General features: G+C 44.4%; 1 protein-coding gene across 2 annotated transcripts in view; it reads right to left on the bottom strand.

The window, feature by feature from the left end:
• DNAAF8 (dynein axonemal assembly factor 8) overlaps positions 1–27414 on the bottom strand; it is a 1081381-nt gene that overhangs the window by 685738 nt on the left and 368229 nt on the right. For both annotated transcript variants that reach the window (XM_078663036.1, XM_078663037.1), the window contains 2 exons: positions 16777–16971; positions 3250–3366 (listed from right to left, as the gene is read on the bottom strand). In XM_078663036.1, the coding sequence (XP_078519162.1) occupies positions 3250–3366; positions 16777–16971 (312 nt within the window). The remainder of the gene's footprint in view (positions 1–3249; positions 3367–16776; positions 16972–27414) is intronic.

Below are 27414 nucleotides of genomic sequence, written 5' to 3'. Positions count from 1 at the left end.
TAGTGAAAATTCAAATCATGAGATTAGTTAAGCAATGGAATTTTACAATAGTGAGACTTCCTTTGAATCTCATCCATGGGACCTTCATCCGGTTCTACATAGTCGCCTCATTCATCGTTTTCAGAGTATTGATGTAAGTTTGAAGTTGGTTGTTCTTCATCTTGAATGCCAATGCCCTACACCTCCTCATCATCCACAGCTCCACAGGCTTCCTCTTCTTCACCCTGCAGCAGCTGCACTGGAGGTGCCTGGGTTACACCCTTACATTAGTCTGGCATGGGAGACATCATTTACAATGAATGCTCTACAACACAGTCCATTACAACACAGTTGTTACAACAACAGATTTGTTACAACGCAAACCATTACATCGCAAGTCATTACAACAACTTGCTGTTGCACAAACTGGAGTAGGAATTGTAAATTATACTATTTCTAAGTCCAGCGTGCTCCCACCAGCAAGTCGTTGTAACGACTTGCAATGTAATGATTTGCGTTGTAACAAGGCAGTCGTTGTAACGACAGCTTTGTAATGGAATGCGTTGTAGCACATTTATTGTAAAGACATATATTCGTCTGGCACTGAGGCTGTTGTAGTGAAAAAGCATCCTTTTGCAGACTTCCTGAAGGTCTTTGAGGTTAGGTGTCTGCTGCATGTTCACAGAACAGCTCACCAAAAGGTGAGTACTAAGACTAGCAAAAAGGTCTTGTATTCTATGGTATCTAAATAGTCTACAGGAACCACTGTGGTCGAGGTATCTCATGGTGACAGCCCCTCTCATGAATGATGGTTGCCATAGGCAATTCCCTCATGTACATGATGGCTTCTTACAAACAAGGCTTCTCATATATGAAGACTATCATGTAGATGATGGCTTCTTACAAACAAGGCTTCTTTCTCATAGATGAAGACTATCATGTAGATGATGGCTTCTCACAAACAAGGCTTCTCATAGATGAAGACTATCATGTAGATGATGGCTTCTTACAAACAAGGCTTCTTTCTCATAGATGAAGACTATCATGTAGATGATCTCTTCTCACAAACAAGGCTTCTCATAGATGAAGACTATCATGTAGATGATGGCTTCTTACAAACAAGGCTTCTCATAGATGAAGACTATCATGTGGATGATGGCTTCTTACAAACAAGGCTTCTCATAGATGAAGACTATCATGTAGATGATGGCTTCTTACAAACAAGGCTTCTCATAGATGAACACTATCATGTAGATGATGGCTTCTTACAAATAAGGCTTCTCATAGATGAAGACTATCTCATGTGTTTTTTTTTACATGAGGCCATTTGTTATCTTGTGGTGACAGCCCCTCTCATGAATGATGGTTGCCATAGGCAATGCCCTCATGTAGATGCTGGCTTCTTACAAACAAGGCATCTCATAGATGAAGACTATCATGTAGATGATGGCTTCTTACAAACAAGGCTTCTTTCTCATAGATGAAGACTATCATGTAGATGATGGCTTCTTACAAACAAGGCTTCTCATAGATGAAGACTATCATGTAGATGATGGCTTCTTACAAACAAGGCTTCCCATAGATGAAGACTATCTCATGTGTTTTTTTACATGATGCCATTTGTCAATGAGCCCTTTTGCTTGCAATGCTTGTGAAGAACCTTTAAGTTGAATGAGACCGTTCTGGTGCCAGAAGTGAGGAGGGTAATACTTCTGGGGATAAATCTGATGCCTGTACTTTAAAGGTGGTTAAGAGGTAATCGAATGTGGCCACGGAAAGACTTTCACAATTGGAAACTTTGACCTTTTCTTTTCAGACAGCTCAATCAAATCATATTTCTTTTTCTTGGTGCTCTTGGCAGGCGGGAACAGAGGAGCATTCTAGACAATGTCATCCAGGAGACTTGACTTAAAAAGAGGGATATCCAGCCTCCTTTTTCTGGCTTTAAGAATTTTAGAAATTACTGAAAGGGTATGCAGTGCGGGCTCGACAGCCGGTGATGAAGTACACCACCTATCTGAGAGTATGAGGGCTCTTGCTCCTCAGCAATCAGATGCCCCATCTGATTTCTTAGTTCATTACCAACCTCATCTAAATCTTCTCTCCTCTAAGGGCCTGCATACCCTTTTTGTAATGTAAGGCTTGTTGGGAGCACGTAGGCTGGACCGTTATGCACTCTCAGTCCCTTCTTTTGTATATTGTTTAAGAATTTTAGTGCAGAAAATCTTTTATATGCAGTACTTTACTGGGACATCAAAAGGAATAAGGCAGTAAATGTCCAGAGTATGGAAATCAACAGAAAAATGTTTCTATGCCCCAAAGGTTTGCTAGAGCTTGCCAAGACACAGTTTTGCTCTTAAAGAAGTTTCTGTGATTGTGTAATGGAAATGCCGTTCATAAGCATGATGCGTAATGGGCCCAATCTTACAGTGCATATATAGAAACACTCCTAACCCCTACAACTGGGTGTGGAAAAAGTCCAGTTATTTCCAAGAAAGAGTTAAAAAAAAACACAAAAACCTACCTGAATGTGAAGGACAGTGAAAATAGTTTTCCCAAGAGCAGCATTCTAGAGGATTCCCCTTTCATTTTATGCTCATTAGCAACTCTGGCCTATGAAAATCAAAAGGGGGCGTGAAGCTCAGGACGTCTTCATCTCATTGGCTCTAGATTGGGTCATAAAGTGATTAGGATAGGATGCACATAGTGCAGTGATACAAGAGTGTTTATTACCACCTCTTTTAAGAATGTAATGCCAATGTTTACCAGCCCCTTCATTGGGAATAATACAAGCAATTTAATCTATGGAACATCTGATGCGGGGGAAATATGCTAAAGCAGACTTAGCAGTGATTTATGTTGTAGACACACGTTTGGATCAGACAAAAACAGCTTCTGTATGAATACTGTAATCAGTACCTGTTGAAAATAAACCTGGGAAAACACCAGTCAAATACTATTAGGACAGACACATTCAAGAAAGAATAGATTTTCAGAGCACATGAGGATTGAAAAGTCACAAATTGAAACATAGTATCTTCTGGAGGGACACCAGGGAGAGGTTCAGTATTGCATCTGTATCAATCAAAGCATTGCAGTATTGATAGGGTGTGATAGAGGTCTCAGACACTTCAAAGCACCATTGTTTAGAAAGGACCTCTTGAGTCTTGCCCAAGGATATCCTGTTTGGTAAAAAAGCACAACAACTCTCTAAGGGACATCTTCAATTATCATCTTGTATTTGGATGAGCCCCATCAGCCTATTCTGACCTCTGTTTCAGTGTCTGCATCGATGCCATGGTCAGTGCCATTGGAGCAGATCTTCTCATCAGTTTCAATAGTCTGCCAGTAGAATCCACGTGGTGACGAGAAGGCTTTCTCCACAGCCTGAAATACACAACAGAACAGATTCACTGCTAGCGCCCATTAGCTCATACCAGGAGAGAGCTTATGTCCAACTTCGCTCTGAGATAACCCAGCACTGTTGTAAAGTGATTCAAGCATCAGTTACTCCATACCCAGTGTGGGAGGATTCCTTATGTATATACCTCTTTGCAATTTTCCATCCCAGAATGCTAAGAATGCAAAACAGATGGACATGTCTCCTCCAGTTCGCCCTAAGAAAATAGGAGTGCAGTGGTTGGAAAAAAAGAGGAAGGAAGGCCAAGAACTCAGTACAGCATTCAGAGATTATGGGAGATGAAAACAATGAAAGAGTGATGAAGAAAATGGAGATGGGAAGCAGAACAAAAAAGGCACAGCTAAGAGAAAGACCCCAGAACAGAAATAGGAAGAGAAGAGAAAAGTGGGTGAGCTCAAGAAAAATGTGCTTGAACATAGATTTTGATGTGGGGAGAGAGAATTGAAATATGCAATAGTCTCCACATGTAAAGCAATAATGTATCTGGTGGTCAATGGTGATTAGAGAAGCTGTATGAAAGTACTACACACATGCATATACTATTTGTTCCAGGAAACATGTGGCAGAAACTATGAACTCCTTTCACAAAGGTAAGTGTACTCCTGGATATTCATTACATTTTAAGTATGGAAAAATAGACAACTTATCACAGAAAAAAAGGTATCATAATCCACCCTTTATCTCTAGAGGCGCCATGTAAGTTGATATAATGTAGGCTAAGAGAGGCAGTGGATCCACAAACCATGCAACCAAGGTGGCCCTATTCAAGTACCTTGCAACCAGAGAGACTATATGTAAGGAGAAATCATAGATCCATGCATGGAGTGCTCTGATGGACACAGTACATCTACAGAAACCATGCATCAAGAGATCATGTGTTGGGATAATACCAGTCAACGAGAAGAAGCAGCGACCCACTGCTTCTTTTGGTTTCATAAATTCATGTTTCAATTGTTCCTGATCATCACACTGGGAACCTTCAGTAGCCATTATTAACATAGCAATGTATGCTAACACTCAATAACATTGAAGCAGCCATTGACTACAAGCAACCAGCCAAATCCATGCTGTGACCAGTCTGCACAATGAATAGGGTTGGGTGGTGAACTCCGCTCCATTCGTGGAGTTAGTGGAGTTTTCCGAACTCCACGGAGCACGCAGATTTCTGAACAACTCCACTCTGCGAAGCAGAGTTTTTTCCTCGCTCTCCAACATTACATTGGCCAGCGAGGAAATTCCAACCCTAGACCACCTCCCAGAGAGATTTCTCAATGAGGACGGTCTCGGATGGTTGCTTCAACTCACGTTGACAAACCTTCTATTTGCGTTGGGGAAGCTGCTGCTCAAGTTGAACGCTACTCGAGTGGCAGAAAGAAGCAGCACCCTCTTTTCTTGCGCGTGGTGCCATTTGCACTGATTTTACAGTGCTGGACATTCACCTGGCCGACAAATCAACATGAACAGAACATCATAACACACTCTGCCGCTTGCAGAACTCCGAGTAGCAAGACAGAGTTGTTGTCACATGGAACTCCGCAAACTCCACCCAGGCCTAACAATGACATGACATGACACAGAGCTCTAACCCACCCAGAGGCTTCTAAAAGCCATATATTCGACCTCGTAACAGTGAAATATATAATGCAGAGCCTCGTGAAAGGGGAGGTCGATGGGCTGCATGTGAATCTATTAGAAATAACAATGCTAGAGAACCCTAGCAGGTAAGTAACTTTTTTCTTCATAGTCGTAGGATCATTCATAAATTCATTTGCTTGAATACAGATTAAAAAACAGTACTAAGAAAGCAGTGATAGATGGAGGTAAGGTGCACCTTATATAAAAAGGTTCCAGAGCATCGCTTGCCCATTTGCAGATTTCTGGTTTGAACATTAATGCAGTAATACACTGCAAAATTATGCATTGCCCTACATGTTGCAGTTTTGCTAATTTGTATGAGAGCTTCATCTTCAAGAGCACAGTTCTGGCAGCCATAAACCTCATAGACTAGCCTCTAATAATGCCCGAGAGAAGGCTGTCCATCATATTATGTGCCAAGATGATGCCTGAGATGATCCATCTGGCCAAATTCTGTTCAGGTAACAGTTTACTTTTAGACAACTGGCCATAAGCCACCAATAGTTGATCTGCATGATAGAAATCTTTTGGTGGTTGTTGATAAAACGTCAACCATATTTTAAAATTAAGAGAATGAAGTACGCTCTTTTAAATTCTTCTAAAGGATTCTTAGAAACAAACCTCAGGTCTGATATTTCTATTTTTTTAACATATGGTGAAAACTGAATGGGTAACACCAAGAAAAGATCCAACTTTTCAGTCCATTCCCATATTATAAATAGACTTCGCTTCAAACATAAGTATTCATAGTAGGTGGGCCTCTTTTACCCAGATGTCGTCCGTTTGTTTAGAGTTGCCCTTGGAACTCTAGGAGATTGATTCTTCCAGACAAAGGAGAGGAGTTTATTCTCTACCTCTTCAATTATGAGTTTCAGGAAGCACAATATGAGGGTTTCAGCTGTGTAACCTCCCTGCTCGCTAATGTAATGCAATATTGTTTTTTAGTATGTTTGAGCAAGCAGGAGCGGCTTGAGAGCTAGATGAACTGCTCTCAGCACCAGTAGGTTGATGTGGTAAGTTGTTTCTTTTGAAAATCACATTACCTAGACCTGAAGACTGTCAATGTGGGATTGCCAATCTAACAGGGAAGCTTGGGCACAAAAGTCTGAGTCATAATGTCAGGATGAAAGGTGAAACCATTTAGGAGATTGGTCAATAGACAGAACCATGGGAAGGAATCGATTGTAGCCTTAGAAGGAGTTAACTCTTCTTACCAGCTTTAGAGAGCTGGCTAAACTGGTCTTCCAGGCACTGTTGTAACTGTCCCATCTGCAGGCAGACATTTTCAACAAGAAAGATGAAGGGCACTTTTGAGGGGCTGTTGAGTGATTCAACTTTAGAAGTTTCTGCCACTTAATATGGAAAGATGACGGTATCTCCTTGAAAGGATACATTCTTCATGATAAGTTACTATGGCTGCACACAGGTAATGGACTGAACCGGACTTGCTGTAGACTTGGGGTGCATCACAGCGAGTCTACAGCGAGTCTACAGCAAGTTGAAGCCCAGAGAATGTCACGTTGTATTGACACTGGGCACCTTGAAGTATTGGTACCATTAGAAGCCAGTCAACCAAGTAGGGATAGAAAATATTATTATCTTTCTGAGATCTGCAGCAACCACTGACATGCACTTCAAAAAGGTTTTGTGTTGCTGGCTTGAGGCTGAAAGGAAGGACCTTGTATTGCTTGCGGGCAATGCCAACCAGAAATCTTAAGAATTTGTGATGCTTCTGAATGATCATGTTGTGTACCTATCTATCCTGAAGATCTAGGGCTGGGGGGGTATATTTGTTCCCATCATCCATCTGCTCAGGAAGTGACATTGCAGCGTTTCCCATCATCCATCTGAGCAGAAAGTGGTATCACTGGTTTCCCACCAAAACTGTCTTTAAAAGAAGAAGCCAGACAGGAGTGCTTATTTTCCCATCATCCACTAGCATAAGAAATAATATCACAGCATTACCTATCAAACATTTGCACAATAAGTGACAACACTGGATTTCCCTTCATCCATATGCACAGGAAGTGTGGTTTTCTGCCAAATCAATCTTTAAAAGAAGAACCTAACCAAGAAGACTTCATTTTCCATCATCCATCTACACAGGAAGTGACATCACGGCAGTTCCCAACATCTATCTGCACATGAACTGACATCAGCAGTTTTCTGCTACCAGTCTTTAAAAGAAGAAGCCAAGCAAGAGGACTTCATTTCCCATTAAACCGCTGCACAGAAATTGACAAAATTTAATTTCCCATCTTCCATTTGCAAAAGAAGTGACCTAACTGGATTTCCCAGCATCCATCTGCACAATACCTGACATCTCTGGTTTCCAGCTAAAACCATATTTAAAAGAAAAACCGAAGCAAGAGGACCTAATTTCCCATCATCCAACTGCACACTGCCAACTGCACCCTGCACTTCTTCTTCCTCCGAGGATCTACTTCTTGGCGACCGCAGTGCCGATGGATGCAATGGGCGCGCGACTGATGCGCCAAAGTACTGTGCTTATACAACTATACAACAAGCGCAGCCCTTTGACCCATTGCATTTGGCAATTATTAAAGAACAGTAGTTCTTGTTGGTACCATTCAAGAACAAATTGCAATATTCAGTGAAATCATTGTTTACACTTATTCATATTGAAAGATATGACAAACACTTAGAAATTAAAGGCAGGTAAAGACTTTATACAAAGTCATTTACCAAGCAATATTGTGCAATCAGTATACAAACATATGCATGAGATGTGTTGTGAGCGGACAATTACAGTAAAGTAAAAAGTGACAATGATGAGAATCTGTGTTTCCAACAAACAACTGTGTGTGATTCTTAATTATTTAATGATCAAAATAAAGTTTGTTGCTCAGTTGTCAACAATGTTTCAACCCTCACAGGGATCTCATCAGTACAATTTCGATAAATGGACATCTGTAAAAAATGAATCAATGGATTACAATATGTGTTGTGTGAAAATAGTTTGTGGCCTGCAAGCGTAATGGAGAAATGATACCTGCAAAGGCAGACTCCCAGAAGGAGAATAATTGGCCCTGATACATTAGTGTAGGGGCACATTATTGTTGTCAATAAGTGAACATAGCATAGCATGTGAAATGTCAACATCCGAAACATCTGTTGTGAGGTCTAGAATAGGACAGTATTCCACCTCTGGTCCTATTCTTCAATCTAGAAAGTTATGGGAGTAAACTTCCTTTCCTTTCTGTGAGAGAAGGACCAATTTCACTGCTTCTTTGAACGGAAGGATGCTGACTTCCAAAAGAAGCACACCTCAATAGTATTGAGAATAACCTTCTTGCGCAATATTCTGCACTCATTTGTCTGGTGTTATTTTCTTCCGCTCTTCCAAATGCTTTTTGTAGCGTCTACCAACTGGAGGGGCAAACAAGAGAGGGGGAAAAGGGGAGTCATTGATTGGCAGGTTTTCCAGTGAAGGCTTCTATTTGTTAGCCACTTCTTTTCATGGTCTTGCAAGAATGTTGTTATGACTACTGAGGGGGTTCGAACCCCTTGGTGCTCGTAATGCCTGTCATAAGGTTTGTACTGAAGTTTTCTGTACTTCTTACATTATTTTTCGAGCCCACAGTCCTGAGTATCTCCAAAGAGATCTTCAACTGTGGCATGGTTAAGAATTCTCTATCTGGCTTCTGGTTTTAGGCTGGTAAGGCAGAGTCATGACAAAGGGCCAGACCGTGAAGGTAGCCACGTCTGGCTATGCCCGCTATATTTTCAGCAGTCCCATTGACTTGACTGGAGACCACTATCCAGTCTTGTGGCACCTTCGAGAAATCCTGCCTATCTTCTCTGGATAGGTTTTCCTGAAATCACTAAAATGTCTTCCAGAGGGACAAGTCATGCCACCAAAGTAGGGCAGTGGCCCTCAATGACTTAATTGCAGTTTCTGATGAACCACAAAGCTTTCAGCCAGCTGCATCCCTTTTCCTGCCTTCCTATTCAGAAGGTAACATTAAAGATGGAAAAGTGGGGAGGAACTTCTTAACAGTAGTTACTAGGATGCTCCTAGGAGATGGACAGAAACCAGGAAGAGAGGGTCTTGTTCAGGTGGCTTATATTTTTTCTGTAAGTGCGCTGCAACAGACTTTGGTAGTGCTGGATTGAGAAATGACTCCATCGCATATCCAAGAAGCCCTGGAACTCGGAGAAGCAGCAGAATGGTGGTGCAGGTGCAATGAAGCCCTGGTTAGAGATGCTGCCAAGCTTAATATTCCTATCCCAGTTATCCAGACAATCCCTTCAATTATCTTTGGAACCATACCCAGTCCCCCCAATCCTTTCTTGTCAGCAGAGGCCTTATCATACAATTCCAAAACACACCGCAAACCCAATATTACCCTTTCTCCATATACTATAAAGCCTTGAGAAAGCCCTATGCCAACTGGCAAGACAGCGTGAAACATGTTAGCTACCTTTCCAAATCTAATATGGCTAAAAAAATCAACAAGCATTTGCAATGCAATAGGTCTCTCATTATTTAAGTTTGAGCTATTGGCATTGCTAAATATTACAACACCAATTGCAACAAAAGTCTATAAATTGTAGGCCAAAAAAATGTGTATTTATTTTTGTAGCAATGGTTGAATGGTGCGCTTTAGATGAATCTGTTTAAAAGTAAAGTGCGCCATACTGCGACTGCTACAATAGTTAATTGTGGATGCATAAACAATTGATGTGTGCACTGATGGCTGGTGGTGTGTGTGCCTGTAGAAATTGTGCACTGATGGCTGGTGGTGTGTGTGCCTGGTGGAAGTGTGCACTGCCAGCTGGTGGTGTGTGTGCCTGGTGGAAGCGTGCACTGATGGCTGGTGGTGTGTGTGCCTGGTGAAAGCGTGCACTGACGGCTGGTGTTGTGTGCCTCGTGAAAGCGTGCACTGACAGCTGGTGGTGTGTGTGTGCCTGGTGAAAGCGTGCACTGATGGCTGGTGGTGTGTGTGTGCCTGGTGAAAGCGTGCACTGACGTCTGGTGGTGTGTGTGTGTGCCTGGTGAAAGCTTGCACTGACGTCTGGTGGTGTGTGCCTGGTGGAAGCGTGCACTGATGTCTGGTGGTGTTTGTGCCCGGTGAAAGCATGCACTGACGGCTGGTGGTGTTTGTGCCCGGTGAAAGCGTGCACTGACGACTGATGGTGTCTGTGTCTGATGTAAGTGTGCACTGACGGTGTGGTTGTGTGTGTGGTTGTGTGTGGTTGTATGTGTGGTTGTGGTTGTGTGTGTGGTTGTGTTGTTGTGTTTGTGTGTGGTTATGGTTGTGGTTGTGTGTGTGGTTGTGGTTGGGTGTGTGTGGTTTTGTGAGTGTGGTTGTGTGTGTGGTTGTATGTGTGGTGGTGTGTGTGGTTGTGGTTGTGTGTGGGGTTGTGGTTGTGTGTGTGGTTGTGGTTTGTGTTTGTGGTTGTGTGTGTTGTGTTTGTGGTTGTGTGTGTTGTGTTTGTGTGGTTGTGTGTGGGTGGTTTTGTGTGTGCTTGTGTGTGTGTGGTTGGGTGTGTGGTTGTGTGTGGTTGTGTGTGTGTGTGTGTGGTTGTGTGGTTGTGTGTATGTGTGGTTGGATGTGATTGTGTGTGTGGTTGTGTGTGTGGTTGTGTGTGTGGTTGGGTGTGTTTGTGTGTGTGGTTGTGTGTGGTTGTTTGTGTGGTCAGGTGTGGTTGTGTGTGTGTCTGTGTGGTTGTGTGTGTGTGTGGTTGTGTGTGTCTTCCCTTCTTCAGCAGTGTGTGGTTGTGTGCGTGATTGTGTGAGTGTGGTTGTGTGTGTGGTTGTGTTTGTGGTTGGGGTTGTGTGTGGGGTTGTGGTTGTGTGTGTGGTTGTGGTTGTGTGTGTTGTGTTTGTGGTTGTGTGTGTTGTGTTTGTGGTTGTGTGTGTTATGTTTGTGTGGTTGTGTGTGGGTGGTTTTGTGTGTGCTTGTGTGTGTGTGGTTGTGTGTGGTTGGGTGTGTGGTTGTGTGTGTGGCTGTGTTCGGTTGTGTGTGGTTGTGTGTGTGTGTGGTTGTGTGTGTGGTTGTGTGTATGTGTGGTTGGATGTGGGTGTGTGTGTGGTTGTGTGAGTGTGGTTGTGTGTGCGTGGTTGTGTATGTGTGGTTGGGTGTGTTTGTGTGTGGTTGTGTGTGTGTGGTTGTTTGTGTGGTCAGGTGTGGTTGTGTGTGTGTGTGTGTGGTTGTGTGTGTGTGTGTGGTTGTGTTCCCTTCTTCAGCAGTGTTTAAAATGCCCTGTCTATGCCCGTGCCGGGAGGCAGAGGGCATCTAAATACTGCGCACAGGGTCTTTATAAACTGTAGTGTGTGCCATCCAGAGTACGCGGAAGGAAGCCTTCCCAAATATGTGGGAAAGGGTTTTTATGTGGTCATATAGGCACCGGTAGTCAGAGGCTCTACAATGTTTGCGGGGTGGCCTATGTATCTATAAAACTAGCTATAAAGAGTGCAGCGGCACTTTGTGCTCTTTTGGCAGTGTGGCCCCTGTTCCTACAGGAAGTGGAGGGCTGCTTTATAAATAATAATTAACAAGCATTTTATATATGTGTCCAGTGACAGCAGTATTCTGGTAGGTGAATGTGTTCAGGAAGTATCTCATATATCAGTCCATCCGCTATGTAAATGATCTAGGTTTTCAGCTTTAAGAAACGCCATGGCGACTACGTGAGTTATAAAAACAAGTTGCAGCTATTATAATCTACAGTTATATTTATGCTGTTCAAAAGAATTCTGTTGCAGTGGTAGTATACAGTTTAAAACTTCTGAACTGAAAGCTGTTCCATGTCAGACAAGTTGTCACAGAGTAGGAAAACACGAAATGAATACTTCCCACGAAGGAAATCTGTAAATAATGAAGTAAGCTAGTCACACGAGTGCTTTTATTCCATCCTTTAGGTAACGATAGAGAAAATAATTCGGAGTGTAGAACAAAGGTTTACTAACATTCGAGGAGAGTCAGTGAGTTGATAAAGATACCTAACCGCAAAAAGCATTAGGTGTCCAGACCCAAGAATTTAAATGTGAGCTGGCAGGTGTGGTAGCGGGAACTTCTGTCTACTTGGGTAGGTACGAGTTTTTCATAGGATACATGAATGTGATATTGTAAAAATCACGTGTCTCTTTTTAAAAACATGTAGGGTGTTTCTGCATAGTACACACTGGAACTCGGCCTAACATATGGAAGCTGCCATGTCTAACACAGTTTTGCTCGTTATGTTTTGGGCGATCAAAACATTTTCATATCACAATCCCACTGGCATTTTTTACAAACATAAGTTAAATAGTTTCAGTTAAAAAAGATAAGGGGTTATAGAAAAAATTATGAAAAAATGAGAAAGAGCATACACACAATAATAGAACTAGTCAGGAGGGTGCATAGTGGATTGATACCCCAATCTTGAACATACAAACACACATTCATGATGTCTTTTCTGTATCTTGATAGCAGTCCAGTGTTGTCATGTAGGGAAGATTCTAGTAGAGCCAGTCACATAGAGGATGACACAGAATCACATCATGTGGGGGGATTGCTGCATGAATGGAGTGTATAAGGAAGCTGGGGTTCAGCCGAAGACTGGGAAGGAGCTCTGATCAGCAGATCTCATAAAGAGTTTTCATGCAGGAAACCCCAGGGTAGATTTTGTTTAAAATATTTAATGTGAGAGAGGGTCCTGGATCTTGGACTATTGGCAGTGACACGAAACCCTTACTCTATCTAGCATGGCAGCGAGGGAGAGAAGTGGACCTTGTGGTCAAATGATAACAGGTGACCATTTCATGAACACGCAAGAGTGGTATTGTTGGAAGGTTTACTCCCTTTGACACTGACGAGGCAACAGCAGACACAGCTGCAATGAGTCACAGAATAGCTATTGAAAACTGGTAGTGGTTTGTGGCAGCCGTTTTGCCCGAGTACACAAGATTGTGTGGTTTGGAGATAGTTTAAGTATCACTCATCAGTTACCTAGTTCAAGGATAAAAATAGGTAGCCAGATACATGATATCACCTGCTCATGGTTTTATATGTCAAACTATCAACCACAGAAAACATTGATACAGAGCAATACAGACTCCAAAATATTCACTTGCACCACCTTATCACACATTAGGGTATACAGGCGCTGGAAGAATAAAGATTTACTGGTATAACTCCCCATCTACTTACCTTGATGAAATTGCGCAAATCTATATCTTGGATTCGAAATTATTGCAGGCTGATATTTTCAAGTTGATCTTATCCCACCACACCATCCTGGGATATCCCACTAGTACTCTAGGATGTGAAACAAAGTAGCCTAGTTTCCAGAATTAAACGCAATTATGGTTATGATTATTAAGAGAAGGGTTTAGCACAAAGAAAGTGGGTAAGGTTCAAGGTAATTCACCCTAGCAATGATTGTGTTAATTTATATGAAATATAGGTGGATTGTAAAAGGCGTGTTAACAAATAATGACAGGTAAGATGAAAGAGAATATACAGCAGCGCAGGCTTAAGCAAGCCAAAGAAGTATTCATTCAAAAAGATCCAATAACTTAAACTGCAAAAAACAAAAAAATAAGTTGGACTATATAAAGTGAGATTTTCTCTTAGAAGAGTTTAGGAATAGTGCTCACAACATTTCTGTGGGTCTGAATTTAATTCAGGCATCAGTAGTCTAAGAATGGCAAAGTGACACCTAAACACATCTATGTGTTAGTACTGAGTGATTGTGTGTGTCTGTGTTCTTTACATACTTGGAAATGAAGCTCCTATAAAAGGAGAGAACATTGACTGCCTCTTGTTGGTGATTGTTCTGGACGCAGGACTGGGTTAAGAGAACTGATTTGTGTCTCTACAGTGGGTAGTCCCTAGAAATAAAATGGTTTATTTCCGGGCAATCAGTTAGCACTGCTGCACTGCTGTGGTCTTATTAGAAAAGAACACAGGCCAACTGAGCTGCAGAAAACTGAAAGAGTTAGACCCCCTTTCGAGGTGCATTATGATACAGCTTCATTTTATTAAATTAAGGAGAACGTATTTCTGGTGTGGAGCAAGCATGGCAAAAGAGACATGTAGCACTAAAGGGCACATGTATCTTGGTTGTAGTGAGAGGTCAGACACCTTCAATACACTCTAATTGAGGGGCGCAATGGTGACATGTTGCACTGTAATATTAACACAAATAATAACTTGTGTTGTGTATATAATGCTGTGTACCTCACTTATGGCATTTGTTAGCATTGTACATAAAAGTGGGTCCAACTCAATTGACTAACCTCGGAAGGATGGAAGGCTGAGTCTAGATTGCAGGATTCACACTTGTGACCTATAGATTAGTGCGCATGTCAGCTGTGAGTTTTCAGCTCACTGAGCCATCCTGCTGGCTGTCCAGTTTTGACTGTTAGGGCGGGGCACCGGAAACGACAAACAGGGGCAGTATTTCCTGTATTAGGCTTCTCATTTTGGATCTCTCGTTTCTGCAATGCCACCACAAACATTTTTCCTTCTCAAGTAGATAATAGGAGTCCTACTTATTTGTGAAATAAGTTTCCCTGTACCTCAAGTGCCAAGAAACAAAATCCACTCAAGGCATTGGTCTGAACCACATTCAGCATCAGTGCACCACACTAATTCTGGTCAAATACGCATCTACTCGGTGCTTTGTAAGTGACCAATCACCTTCCAGCAGCTAACTTGACATTATTGTGCTAAAAGGCCAGAAGGCAGAAAATCGTGCTCTGTGTCTGACACTTCCAAGAGGCGCAGGCTGAGGTGTTTATCACACTCAATCCTGTTATTATCAGCCTAAGCCCACATCCTGTGGCATTATTCCGAGAATATCCCAGCGGGGAGAGCCGCAGCTGCCGAGGGAACATTCGTGTTTAATGGCGCAGTGAAAAGACGGATCACTTCAGCATGGGTTAAACGGGTCTAAAATGGAAGTCTGCTCTGCAGCCGGCCAGCGCCTCCCTGCAGCCGCAGCGCGTGCACAATCTATTTCTGTAACTGGGGACCAAGTCAAGGCCTGGTGTAAGAATAACAAGACACAGTGGGTGCTCGGGCGAAGTCAGGGAGCCGTGATCCTCGCTCTTAACCTGAGGCCAGCTGTAACGAGCAATTTACAGAGACTTTGAGGGGAAAAAAATCAGATCCACAGTAATAATAACATGCAGAACAAGCATTGGCCCCGCGGCCGTGAAAGAGACACGGCCGCGCGGCCGTGAAAGTGAAACCGCAGCCGTAAGACGAGCTCTGGGGAGGGGCAAGCAATAACAAAACAAACTCTGGTATTGCACGGAGGGGGGCGGGGGAGCAGCTTCCTTTGAAGTCTGATGGGGGGGCGGGGGAGCGGCTTCCTTTGAAGTCTGATGCCGAGGCATGGTGTGAGATGTGGCTGGCTATGTGCACGCGCCTGGCTCACATGAACTGTACCCGATCCGCAGCAGTTTGGGTAGACTTTTGAAAGCCTCACTATAATCTGGACAAACAAGCATTGCTAAAGCAATGCTGTAGGTCGAGACCTAAAAAGGAAAAACATACATTAAATATGCTACTGGTGTGCAACAACAAATTATGTCGACACTAAAAGAATTGCATCTGCACACAAGAGTAAGAATAACAAAGTTTATTCAACAATTACAATCACTCACATTTCTTTTTCCATGTTGGATTATTATTATATGCCTATAGTTTTACAAGAATACAGGCACATCTAGTCCTTTTTTTCCGACCTAGGTATTGTATTGTTGTGTCAGTATCAGGCCAAAGGTTGTCTGATACCATTTCCAGAGATATCTTGTTTTGGTCTCAGAATGTTGGCAAGCATGAGATATTTCGAGGCCAGTTTGATGAGGCTGGCAGTATTTTCTGCACTGGGTAGAGGGTGCAAACTTCCATGAAACATACAAGTCGTCTTTTCAACTTAACTGCTTTACCTATGCTGTTGAGATACTGTTCATCATTGACAAAAAGAAAAGCTCTTTTCAGATACTGCGCAGCATTATCAAAAGGAAAAAAAAGACTGTGAAAGAAGGCTGGATAGCAATGGACGAGAGGGTCAGGGGGAGTGAGTGGAAAAGTGAACACTGGAGGAGCAATGAGAAGTGGACGGAGGAGCAAAGGAGGAGAAGGAAATACAAAATATAAAGCTTAGTTGGGCGAAGCAATGAAGGCGCTGAGGTAAGGAAGGAGAAAGCAACATGGAGTGGATTGATATTTAAGAGGGGAAACAGCACATGAGGGAGAGAGCAAGAAAAGACATGCACTCTCTTGGAGTCCTGAAAGCAAAAAAAAACTGCAATTCCCTGAATGTAAGCAGTGGAAGCATACAAGGCATCTAATCAATAAGATAGTGAAGCAGCTATGCTCTAGGAGAAGAAAAAACACAAGAAGAGAAACGCATTGAATAATAAGCAAGCACATGAAAGTCACTAGAGAGCCAACCAAGGGTAAGCAATAATCTGGCCCAAAGCCAACTGTAAGTTTTGGTATGGTGAACAAGAGCTTTTTCGACAACTGACACCTTTCTGTAGGCGAGACCTAAAAAACACCCAAAAGGTGGTGATATTCGGAGAGAACATATCATGAGCGTGATGTGTATGTAAATCCAGTTATCTGTTGAAACGTGTGACAAACATTCAGAAAAAATGTTTTTTTTGTTTCCGCTCGGAATCACAGGATTTAACTACAACATAATAATGCCCTAAAAATCAGCAGGATACATGATGGCTACTATCCCACACTAGATTAAAATGAGGGCTACAGTACCTCTGGATCTGGATTGATGGTAGTGATGCTGTTGAGGCGCACGGCTGGAATCTCTGGAAGGACTGGAAAGATATGATCTTGCAAACGATGAATCAGCGGCCCTCTCCACCAGATGACGTTCTGAAGCAAAGTATGAGAGAGGTACTTACAGATCTTCTGGTAGAATGTGGACATCCCACGCATGTCTTCCTTGGTCTGCATGGAAAAAGGGAGAGTAGATATTAATCTAAGCAATGGCCTCAGAGAATAGAAACAACCATCTGGAGCTAAAATATAGAATTGAAACCCTTACGCTTCACATCAAAGTCAATCTAACAACTGCTTAAGATAGCTATACTAGGGCATCCGAACTTCTCTAGTTCAGTTCAGCTCAGTTCAACTTTATTCGGGTACCATAGTACCCATAAAAGCACAATAAAACACATACATCACAGCAGATAACCAAACATAGTTAAAAATATTTAAGAATTTCCAAATACAAGTATTAAAGTGACTGGTGCAAACATATAAGCAATTCATTATACATTATACGGCGCACCCATACATATAAAAAGGGAGAATGTTTTGTTACAGCAGTGTCATGGGTCCATCATAGATCTTCGAGCCCTAACTGCCAATTTTTAAAAAGTGCTAGTACGAAAGGTAAGATGCACATCATCCAATTCAATCTTTAGGCGAAATGCTACCTCCCGACTGATTGGTCTGTTTTTATAAAAATAGGGACATAAATACTTCTCTAATGAGAGCTATGTCTGATCACTGGAAGTCATCCTGGGTTACTAAAAATGTTTGAGACTGTTAAAATAATGACCACATTCAATAAAACCTCAATAGTGGTCAGCACAGCAGGCTTACAAGTAATGACCATCCCAATGTATCAAGAGTGGTTAGCAACAGTAATGTATGACAAAGTTTTGTCAATATGACGTGTCTTCACAGGCTTCAACATTATTAAATCTTTCCAACTTAGCATGAATTATCATTCAATTTTGACTTTTAAATGGGTTTTAGAAATGCAATCTTATTAATTGTTTTAAGAGCAACAGAATATGAAACACTGGGCTTCAAATGTAAAAGAGAATACAAAAGAAATAGAAAGTGTATCGATGACATTCCACTTAAATTCCAAGTTCATCTCATGTACCAGAAGGAAAGAGGATTATTCACTGAAGTACTCAATTAATTCAACAGTTTGTTCCAACAGAGTTTACAGTTTGTTAAAATGCTTTGTGCAATAGCTGTTTGCTATGCCATTTATTTCGAAAGCCTTGTTCAAGTCCTTCCACCATTCAAAGAAAGAAGGGACAGATGAGATTTCCAGGTTTTAGAAATGAGCAGTTGAGAGATAGATTCGTATTTAGAGATTGGCGGAGAAGATACTCCATCAAAACGTGGTGGTTATTCTAGCCACTGTGTTACAATTGCAAAAGCTATAATACAGTTTCAAAGAGGCCATGTTGTGATGGGTGTTTGTTTAGATAGCCATAAAGACCACTTATCAGCCCAGTTTGAGGAGTAGTCCTGTTTGGTTTCTCCCAAACAGACATGTATGTGGGAATAGAATATTTATCAAACTCTAATTTTAAGAAGCTATTGTGGTGCAATGGGAAAGTAACAGCTGCATCTTCAGGGAAAAAAGTGCCAGATTTGTAAATATTTAAAGAAATAGGTTTTGTGTATGTTAAATTAATTTTGTAGTTAAGTAAAATTATTTCAGTGTTAAATTATGAAACAAAATCCCATAGTTTAATGAAGAACATTAGTTACTTACCTGTAAACTGTGGTTCTCCAGTATTGGTGTCTTTCATAGATTCACATGAATGAATATTCCCGGTCGTCGAAGTGGGAGTCCCACGGTACATACAATAGTAGTAAAATATATATATATATATATATATATAGAAAATTATATAATTATACATATACATAAAAAAATGTAATACATATAAAATATAGAAATAAAGTTAAAAGTACCATAGAACTAAAAAGGCCCTGTGAGAGGGACCTTACGGGCAACCCCGGTGCTGCCTGTGGTGAACCCCAAAGTATGGTGTGGACTCCTTACCAGTATGAGGAGGAAAACGCGCATGGACTGGACCAGCTAATGAGTGACTGTTCCTTTCTGCAGACTGCCGAACATTACCCGGAAGAACAACACGCGGAAGGAAGAACAGACTGCATCAGCCAGTCAGGGAACAGTAGGAGGAGTCCGGATTCGCTGAAAAGGAAGGACGACATACCGGATGGCGCGTCAGCCAGGAGGATTCCGGAAGAAGATAGCCGAATGATCGAGGACGCCGCAAGGAGTAACGCCGACATCGTGACACCGGAAGAGGAAGACTTAACAAGAACGAATTACCACAAGGGAGCCGAAGAGCCTGAAGAAGACAGACCCGAGACGTGGTCGGAGGACTGGTGGATCTCAGAGGACGAGAAAGCCGCCACAACTCAGGAGAGTTGTGGCCTCCAGCGGTACGTGTCGGGGAACGGGTCTTAAGGATGGGTGGGAGAGTAACGTGGGTGGTGGGTTGTGGGTTGTACGAGGGCTGACTGAAGGGTGGAAGCACGCTTCGTAGTTTTACCTGGCACTTAACACCACTTTTGAGTGAGACTAGGTAATACTGGGGCCCACTCTGCACTTCCATTTACAGTCTAGCGTACCACTCGCAATTCCCAAACCACCCGAGTGCCCTCACACCACCCTATCCCGCACCCCTCTTCTACTCGCCTGCACTTGGTTTTGGTGACAGTAACCTTAGCAGTCACACTAGTGACTAACCGCTATCTTTTCATTTTTTCGAGCTACCCCGGGAGCCTGTGTCCTCAGAAACCCGTAATAGGTTTCACACCTGGGAAGGGAAGAACACAGCGAGCTGCCATCCTGGGAAGAAGACTTACTGCATACCCTCCTCCCCCAGACCAAATCTCTTACTCCTACATTGGACTGCCAAATATAACCGGAGTCAAATCTCTTGTTTCAGTTCTTGGACTTACATGTTTCACCTACCCGACTTTTGTTTTCCCTAAATAAATCCTTCAATATTCAACCTATACGGCCTCCTCGCTTCTGCTTCCGACCATCCCTCCGACAGGCCCATGGAAGCCTTAAAGGGAGAATTCACTTTAGTAACATATCAGAGTCATTATAATAGTCCACATTCCAGACAATCAGGCAGCAGCACCCTCTAGAACCTTCTCCTCAGAAGCTCAGGCCCTCAGATTTTCTTAGCACCAAAGCGAGCCATAATGCATGAGGAGAAGAGAGCCTCTGAGGGGAGGAAGGGTGGGTCGCATGTGATTCTATGAAAGGCACCAATACTGGAGAACCCCAGTTTACAGGTAAGTAACTAATGTTCTTCTCCAGTATTAGGGGTGTCTTTCATAGATTCACATGCTTGAATAAGAATAGAAAGCAGTAAACCAATACATGAGTCATTAAAGGCAGTGAAAACCAAAGTAAGTAAAGTCAGTGCACATGTTATGTTATGTTATGTTATGTTATGGGAACTTATATCGCGCACAGCTGCTCCAGCGAAGGGGCGTCCTGGCGCTTGACAAGGTAAACAACACAACAAAGAGAGCAGCAGACTAAAAAAAGAGCCAACAAGCTAAGGAAATAGAAAGGTTTTAATGGCCCTACGAAATGAGAAAAGATCATCCAGCACACGGATCTTTAGAGGAAGGGAATTCCACAGGACCGCAGCCCGCACTCGAAATGAGCGGCCTCCAGCTCGACTAAGCTTAAACCGGGGAACCACTGTAAGTTCATGGCCCAAAGATCTTAAGGAGCGGGCCGGAACGTACGAAGACAGGAGGTTAGTAAGAATCTGGGGAGAGGAGCCCTTGAGGATTTTGTAAGACAGGCAAAGCACTTTAAATTGAATCCTCTGCTTAATCGGCAGCCAATGAAGGGAACGCAAGGTGTTGGCGACGGAACAGAACCTGGGCAGACCCACCACTGCTCTGGCTGCAGCGTTCTGAACACGCTGCAGACGGATGATTTCAGCCTGGTTAACCCCTACCAGGAGGGAGCTGGCGTAGTCAAGCCGAGAGACCACCGTCGCCTGCACCACTAGCTGCCTGGTCGAGGCGTCAAAAAATTTCAAGACTGGTCTTAAACCCTGCAGAATGCCAAAACAGCATGCAGCAGTTCTCTTGGTGTGACAAACGAAGCTAAGGGCAGGATCTAACCACACCCCAAGATTTTTTATCTCCGTTACCGGAGTCGGGGTGGTCCCAAGTTCAGGAGGCCACCACATGTCGCCCCAGAGTTCCGCCTGCTTGCCGATGATCATGATCTCTGTTTTTTTTGCGTTCAGCTGGAGACAGTTGGAATTCATCCAGCTGGCAATCGCCCGCAGTCCATTCTGGAACCTTGGGGCATCCAGGCGGGAAGCCCCGCTGAGCGTGACCGCCAACTGAGTGTCGTCAGCGTATGAGACCATAGTCATGCCCCACTGCTTGACGACATCAGCCAACGGCCTCACGTATAGGTTGAACAACGTGGGGCTCAGCGAGGATCCCTGGGGGACCCCAAGGCCCAGAGGATGGAATTCGGACTGGTATGGCGGAATAGCCACGTAAAAAGATCGATCGGCAAGAAAAGAGCGGAACCATTGAAGGGCAGACCCTACGATGCCAACTTCCTCCAGGCGCTGAAGAAGGATCCTGTGCGAAACGGTGTCAATGGCGGCGCTAAGATCTAATAAAACAAGCGCCGCCGTTTGACCCGCATCTAGCACAGAGCGCAGGTGTTCCACCATGGAGAGTAGGGCTGTCTCCGTGCTGTGGCCAGCACGGAAACCGTTCTGCGTAGGGTCCAAGATATTGGCCCGCGAGAGATGGTCTGACAGGGCCATATTCACATGGGCCTCCGCTACTTTCGCAGGCCACGGGGGAAGCGATATCGGACGGTAGTTCTCAGGTTTGAGAGGATCTAGAGAAGGCTTCTTCAGGGTGGGCGTAACCACCGCCTGCTTCCACTTGGCGGGGACCGTGCCTGAAGCAAGCGAAAGATTGATCAGAGAACACACCGGTAAAAGACCGAAAGATGACGGGTCCCTGAACAAAGCCGGTCTAAGCGGATCAGCCGGGGAACCAGACTTGATTTGCTGAGCCAGTTTATTAAAACTCTCAGACATCGGACAGGGGGGAGTATGCAAAACACCGTGCTCTTGGGGACTAAGAGGAACTCCAGCATACGGCATAGCAGTAGGGAAGGCTCGATAGATGGCTTGGACCTTCTCAAGAAAGAAGGCCGCCAGGGCCTCACAATGTGTGGTGGAGCAAATTTCACTAATAGAGGCCTTTTTTGCCATCAGATCTTTAAGAGCCTTAAAAATGGATTTAGAGGGATTCGAGCTATTACGGAATTCAAAAGCATAGAACGCCGCGCGAGCTCTACAGACAGCGCGGTGATAAGATTTGATAGTGGCGAGATACGAGGCTTTTTTACTGGCATCGTATGTTTTCCGCCATTCTCTTTCTGCGCGTCTGCACGTGCTTTTTAGTGCGCGTAAGGATTCGTCATACCAAGGGCTAGGGTCCCTTGAGCCACATTTGCTCAGCGTCACCGGAATGAGGGAATCAAGAGCCGAGTGACCCACTCGCAGAAGAGGTTATAGCCCGTTTCCACATTATCTAACGGGCCCAGCGGGTCCTCAAACAGAATGCGGCAAAAATCCTCTAATCTGAGCTTATTCCAGTGTCGTCTAGAGACAACTCTGGCCATAGGTTTAGGAGGGTGCTCATACAATGGGCACTGAATCGTCACTAAAAAATGATCAGTCCAGGCCAGGGGAGTGGAAGTTACATAACCCTGGCCTCTGCAAGATTCGTGAAAAAGGGATCCAGAGTATGTCCTCCCACATGAGTGGGATGAGTGACCAATTGAGATAGTTGAAGGGCCTCCAAGTCAGCCAGAGTACGACTGACAGCAGGGGCGGTCAAATTATCAAAGTGGAGATTCAAATCCCCCAGGATGGAAAAATTAGCGCATCCTACAGCCAGAGTACTAATAGCGTCTGGAAGTGCCTCCCTGAATGCCACGTCTCTACCCGGAGGACGATAAATCAGCATAAATCATATGAACATAGCATACATTTAGACATATGGCAACATCTTTTATGACAGGAGGCGGGAAGCAACAGAGGCTCACCTTAGTTGAAAAGATTTCGTAGCACTGCCTGGCCCACAGCAGCGTCTGCAGCGTCCGCTGACTCCAGACAGTAGTGCCTCGTAAACGTGTGTCTACTCAACCACGTTGCAGCTCTGCAGATCTGGCGCAGAGGCACTCCAGCAAAGAGGGCGGTAGATGATGCCACAGCCCTTGTCGAGTGTGCTCGCACCGGAGCAGAAAGAGGCTTTCCAGCCCGTTGATGGCAGAAGGAGATGGCAGAAGAAATCCATCTAGTAATGGATGGTTTAGTGACTGGTAGTCCTTTGCACATTCGGCCATAGGCCACAAAGAGCTGGTCTGATTTTCGAAAAGGAGCAATGCGCTGAATGTAGAATTTCAGGCAACGGTTTAAATCCAAGGAATGTAGAGAACACTCAGCGGGAGACTGAGGATTTGGGAAGAAAGTCTTGAGAATGACAGGCTCATTAAGATGGAAATCTGTAGGAACCTTGGGGATAAATTTTGGATTTGTACGCAAAGTAACAGCGTCCTTGGAAAAATGAAGAAATGGAGGTTGAATTGTGAATGCTTGAATGTCACTTACTCGCCTGGAGGATGTAAGCGCGAGTAGGAGAGCAACCTTCCACGTGAGGAATTTTAAGTCCGCTGAATGAATGGGCTCAAAAGGAGGTAGGATGAGCTGAGATAAAACCAGATTCAGGCGCCAAGCAGGTGGCGGACGACGTATGGGCGGATACATTCGAAAGAGGCCCCTGAAGAACTGCCAGATGATCCGAGAGGAATACAGTGATGTGGAACCATCATGACGAAAGCGAGAAATCGCTGCCAGAAAGACTTTAAGAGTGGAATGAGAACGTCCTGACTTCGCTAGAGATAGGAAAAAAGGCAGGATTTGCTCTGGTTTGGCGTGCATCGGATCAAGGGCTTCCTTGTGACACCAGACTCAAAACCGCTTCCATTTCAATTGATATGTCTTAATAGTGGAAGGAGCGCGTGCATGAGCCAGCACTTCCCTGCACTCCGGAGCAATATTCAAACGTGCAAACTGATTGTGCTCAGGTTCCAAGCATGCAGTTGGAGATATGCCGGATCCGAATGGCAAATCCGTCCCTGGTTCATGGTGAGCAGGTGAGGCAGAGGGCGAAGAAGAATCGGATCGCACTGGGAAAATAGGAGGAGATCCGTGAACCATGGGCGACGTGGCCACCTGGGCGCAATCAGTATGATGTGACAGGGTTGAAGCCTCATCCTGTGCAACAGGCGCGGAACGAGAGGGAGCGGAGGAAAAGCGTAAACAAATTTGGTCGACCAATTGATCGAAAAAGCATTCCCGCTCGACTCTCTGTGGGGATGCCGACTTGCAAAGCGTGGGCATTTGCGGTTGGTCGGAGTCGCAAACAGATCCATCTGTAGTTGGCCCCACTGATGAAAGATGTACTCCAGAGTTGGTTGGTGGAGTTCCCACTCGTGATTTTCTGCAAGTGATCTGCTGAGAGAGTCGGCAAGGGCGTTGGAGACACCCGGCACGTGAACTGCTCTCAGGTGGACCTGATGGTGAATCGCCCATTCCCAGATTTCTTGCGCCTGCTTGGAAAGCAGAAGAGACCTCGTACCTCCCTGTTTGTTGAGGTAGTGCATGCTGGTGGTGTTGTCTGTCCGCACCAGCAGCGATTGGCCTTGTATCAGCCTCCGGAAAGATTTTAGGGCAAGGAAGATGGCCAAGAGTTCTAGGCGATTTATATGCCATGTGCGTTGAACTGCAGTCCATTTGCCCTTGACCGACATCCCGTCGAGGTGTGCCCCCCAACCCTCCAAGGATGCATCCATTGTGAGGGTAAGCGTAGGAGATTTGTTTCCATTGTTTGTCCAACTCCTCTTGTATGACTCTCATATGAAGTCTGCAGTGCGGAATCAGATGGATGCAAGAGGAGGCCATGCCCAGAAAGGATTTCAACATCCGGACAGAAACTGACCTTTTTCATCTTAGAAAAGCGACCATCTTGAGTATGCGAACTTGTCGCTCCTGTGAGACAAACACCTGTGCCAGACGAGAATCGATCAAGGATCCTAGAAAGATTCTCTGTTGTTATAGGCGAAGATGAGACTTTTCCTGATTGATAGAAAGGCCCAAGGTGCGAAAAAGTGATAGGCAAGTCTGAGTGTGTTGCCTTGCTGCTTGACATGTCTGAGCCTTTATCAGACAATCGTCTAAATAAAGGTAAAATTGAATGCCCTGCAGGTGAAGGAAAGCTGCGACCGGAGCCATGATCTTTGTAAAAACTCTTGGCGCTGAGCGAAGGCCGAATGGCAACACCTTAAACTGGAAGTGCTTCGATCCAACAGTGAAGCAAAGATATTTTCTGTGTTTGTGATGTTTTGGCACATGAAAATATGCATCTTGGAGGTCGATAGTGGAGAGGAACTCCCCGGGATTGAGGTACTGTAAAATTTCCAGTAAGGTTAACATCCGAAATGTTTGTGATTTGATGAACTTGTTGAGGGCTCGTAAGTCCAGAATGGGGCGCCACTCTCCCGACTTTTTCTTGATTAAAAAGAAGCGGGAATAAAAGCCCTTGCCCTGTTGTACTCGAGGAACCACTTCGACAGCCCCTTTTTGTAGCATGATCTTGACTTGAGCCAACAGTTCTTTCAGATGAGCTGGGGGAGGGCCAGAGGGTTGGCAGGTGGGGGGAAATTTTGTAAATTCGAGAACGTGTCCCTTTAAGATGACATCGAGGACCCAACGATCCGAAGTGATATCTGATCAATTGTAGAAGTTTTGGGAGATTCGACCTCCAATTTTCAGAGTCGGAGAACACTTTATCCTGGGGAAGTCACTGCTTTTTAGAAGTGGTACCACCTCTGTAGTTTGTTTTCCTCCGATAAGGTCTTGAATCGGATTGGCGATTGTGAGACTGGTAATTTTATCTCTGCTTGTTGTCGCCTTTGGAACGATACTGGGAGGAGCCACGAAAATGTGAAGAGTTGCCTCTGCCACATGCTCCCCGAAAAGGCCGCTTCCTACATTGGAGGGTTCCTAAGGCACGAGCAGTATCCGTGTCTTTTTTGATGGATTCCAGGGCATCGTCGACATGCTTGCCAAAAAGGGAATTACCATCGTATGGCAAGTCAAGAACTCTCGCCTGTACTTCAGGGCCAAAGCTGTAGATTTGAGCCAGCCTTGGCGTCTTAAAACAGCAACTCCAGCAAGTTGCCTGAATCCTGTTGAAGAAATGTCAACAGCACAATCAATAATCTCCGAAGAGATCTTCTCTCCTTCTTGGACAATTGTCTGGGCCTCGGCTCGGATGGAATCTGGAAGCTGGGTAACCAAAGCTGCAATTTCTGACCACATTTGACGGTCATATCTTCCGAGGATGGCCAGGGAGTTGGCCGCTCTGACCATTGTGGCAGCCATGGTGGTGAATTTTTTTCCGATAGAGTCTAATCGGCGCCCTTCGTGCTCCGGAGGAGAAGTTAGCGGAGTGGCAGGATTACGTGACCGCTTCTGGGCCGCCTGCATGATGACTGAGCCAGGCATGCTGGTGAGTTTGCAGGCGCCTTGTATCTCTTGTCAAGACGTGGTAGTACAGCTGGGATGGAATTTGGCCGCTCCATAAGTTTAAGACCCTCTTGCCAAATAAAATCAATAATTGGTATGGTATGGGTCTGCTTTAGAGGCTGGTCCTTGAAATCATAGAAGAAGCAATCTTGTTGCTGCACCTCCAGGGTTAAATGGAAACGCTTGGCAGCACGTACCATTAGATTGTGGAAACATCCGATGTCCACTGGAGGGGAAGCCAAGGGTGATGTCAGTGGTGTAGACGGCGTTTGGGCCCTATAGTTATCCCAATCCGTGAGGACCTCATCGTCATCCTGATCTGTGTCCTGGTGCACATCCTCATCATTATCTGTATCCGGCTGTGGACGAACCGGTGACCTCGGCGTTACAGCAGGTACTGGTGCTGGCGCCGAAGGTTGAGGAGCAGGTGAAGTGGGTGCAGATGGAGGGAATCTGCGATTGTAATCGTTCAGCATATGTTGCAGGTTGGACACCAAAGAGAACGGTATTTGAGTAATTGGTTCCTCCTGAGGTGCATCAAACTGATCGTCATGGACGGGAAAGAGAGCACTCCCCTCCTCCTCATCCTCATCCTCTTAGCACTTTATATTGAGTTCAGAGGGACTGGACGCAGGACGAAAAACGCCATCCACATAAGAACCATCATTGGAGTTCTCCTCTGCGGACTCAAATAACTGGGCTGGAAGACTAGCACCACTGGTAATAGGACTCAAGGGTAGTGAAACCGGGCGTTTGACCATTGAAGCTGTTACCACTATGAAAGTAGTTGCAGTAGCAAGTGAATGGCGTGTCGTCGACAATCCCGTCGACGAGGTGGTCGTAGATGGTATTGTCAAAGCGGAACCCGCTGACGAAGGGTTTGGAGCCGTCGACGGTGACAATGTTTTCCCCTTAGCTTTTGTCGACGTACATTTTC

This window comes from Lissotriton helveticus, chromosome 10 (genome assembly GCF_964261635.1).
Source record: "Lissotriton helveticus chromosome 10, aLisHel1.1, whole genome shotgun sequence".
NCBI lineage: Eukaryota > Metazoa > Chordata > Amphibia > Caudata > Salamandridae > Lissotriton > Lissotriton helveticus.
This window is presented reverse-complemented; position numbering and strand designations above follow the sequence as displayed.